The sequence below is a fragment of the Histoplasma capsulatum genome, genomic scaffold (genome assembly GCF_000149585.1).
Source record: "Histoplasma capsulatum NAm1 scaffold_5 genomic scaffold, whole genome shotgun sequence".
Taxonomy (NCBI): Eukaryota; Fungi; Ascomycota; class Eurotiomycetes; order Onygenales; family Ajellomycetaceae; genus Histoplasma; species Histoplasma mississippiense.
The window spans coordinates 2,033,255-2,034,942 of NW_001813978.1; the positions used below are offsets into that span (position 1 = coordinate 2,033,255).

The following is a 1,688-nucleotide window of genomic DNA, read 5'->3' on the forward strand; positions in this document are numbered from 1 at the left end:
TGGCATGGCAATTTGCCCATTATACAAAGCAAACAACCACTCCCCCACGCCAGTTCCCAACCTTTAAAACCTAGGAATGAAAAAAAGAGAGAAGAGAAGAAGGCCAATACGTCCCTGGCTAGCAGAGAGGACAAACTAAGAATGCAGGAAAAGAAAAAAGGTCCAGTGCATCATCGCGTTTCCTATAAATTCTCCACCACCTCCGCTGCCCCTCCTTGCCCTCTCAACTTTTCCCACCGTCGTCGCCAGTCCGCGCTGGCCGCCGGAGCCAGATCCAGATCCAGATCCATCCCCATCCTCATCACCACAATCATGCGCGTCCCCAACCCCTGCCGCCTCGCCCTGCAATCTTACCAACGTCGTCAACGCGTCCGCATACACATCCGCAACTCCACCCTCCACCCACCTCCTCTTCATGCCCTCCGTATGTCCAAACGGAACATGCAACGTGAAACCCTCTTTCCTGTTCCTGTAACCCTGTCTCCGCTCACGCCGTCGTAGCTGTGTCGTCTCACCATCCAAATCCTTCATATCCACATCGGCGCCATCTCTATTTCCACCACCATCACCACCATGACCACCATCATCACCATCATCACCATTCCCGTCTCCCTCCCCATCCACCTCCCAATCTTCGTCGTCCTCTTTCAAAAACCCCCTTAACGCCTCCGCATACGCCTCCGCCGCTTTCCTGGGGGTATCACGCCTCAACTGCGCCACAGTCATCGTCAGCGACTCCAACTGCGCGTACAAACTAGCAACACGCGCCCCTAGCTCCGTATCGTACGGCTCGTACTCGACGGCTTCGCGAACGTGGAGGAACGAGAGGGGGTCTGTAGGGCCATGTGCATTATTATTATTATTATCGTTGCCCGCAGCAGCGGCGTCTGCTGGAGATAGCCCATTTATGCTTATGGAGGGGGCGGCGGTGAGGAAGGTTTTGTGGATGAATTCGTCGACGAGGCTGCGGACGTGGGATTTCATGGGGTCTGAGTCCGGGTCTGGGTTTGAGGGATTGTCTTGTGCGCTGGAGACATGGTTGGGCGCGGCGGAGGGAGGGAAATGGAGGTCTAGTTTTTGGCGGGAGAGGGCGACGGTGTTTGCGTAAAGATAGGAGAGGTCGGCGGGGGATTGCAGTTCGATTTTGCGGTGGTGGGGCGTTTCCATGATCTATCTACGTTTGCTTTGCTTTGCTTCGCTTTTCTTTCCTTTTGGGTCGAATTATTTGTATGGCCCTTCTAGTTCCGGTCGGTGCGATGCGGTTTTATTCCGTATGGGTAAGGAATGTATTAATATCAATTCAGTGCTTGGTTCTTGATCAGGGTGGAAGATTTGGCTTTGGTCGCCAATCAATGTTTATGTGCTGCCCCGATTTAGCTTAGCGTCGACACAGGCTTGATGTCATAACTCGGAGCTCCGAAACTTGGATATCACGCTTTCTTGGTAGCGAACGCCAGGCAAAAGGCCGGGATGAGAAAAGAAGAGAGAGATAACTAAAGGATGTACCTACATCCAATGGCATCTTAAAGTCATTTTGCCTCTCCTCTCGTTGACAGATGTTGATGGAGCACCCGTAGCAGTCCGCGACTGCTCCATGCCATAGATTTCCTGTACCAATATGAGCTCCAGTTCAACGTATCCTCGTTTCGTTTACTGCCACTTCCTACGCCTCGTTATAAAGGCCACCG

General features: G+C 52.8%; 1 protein-coding gene across 1 annotated transcript; it reads right to left on the reverse strand.

Annotated features, from left to right (window-relative positions):
- Positions 1 to 63: 63 nt before the first annotated feature.
- HCAG_05466 (predicted protein) lies at positions 64 to 1,167 on the reverse strand (the record flags this gene model as incomplete). The annotated part of the gene is made up of 2 exons (XM_001539949.1): positions 64 to 114; positions 355 to 1,167. 2 exons carry the CDS (start codon positions 1,165 to 1,167, stop codon positions 64 to 66), a joined length of 864 nt encoding a protein of 287 aa, XP_001539999.1.
- Positions 1,168 to 1,688: the final 521 nt, after the last annotated feature.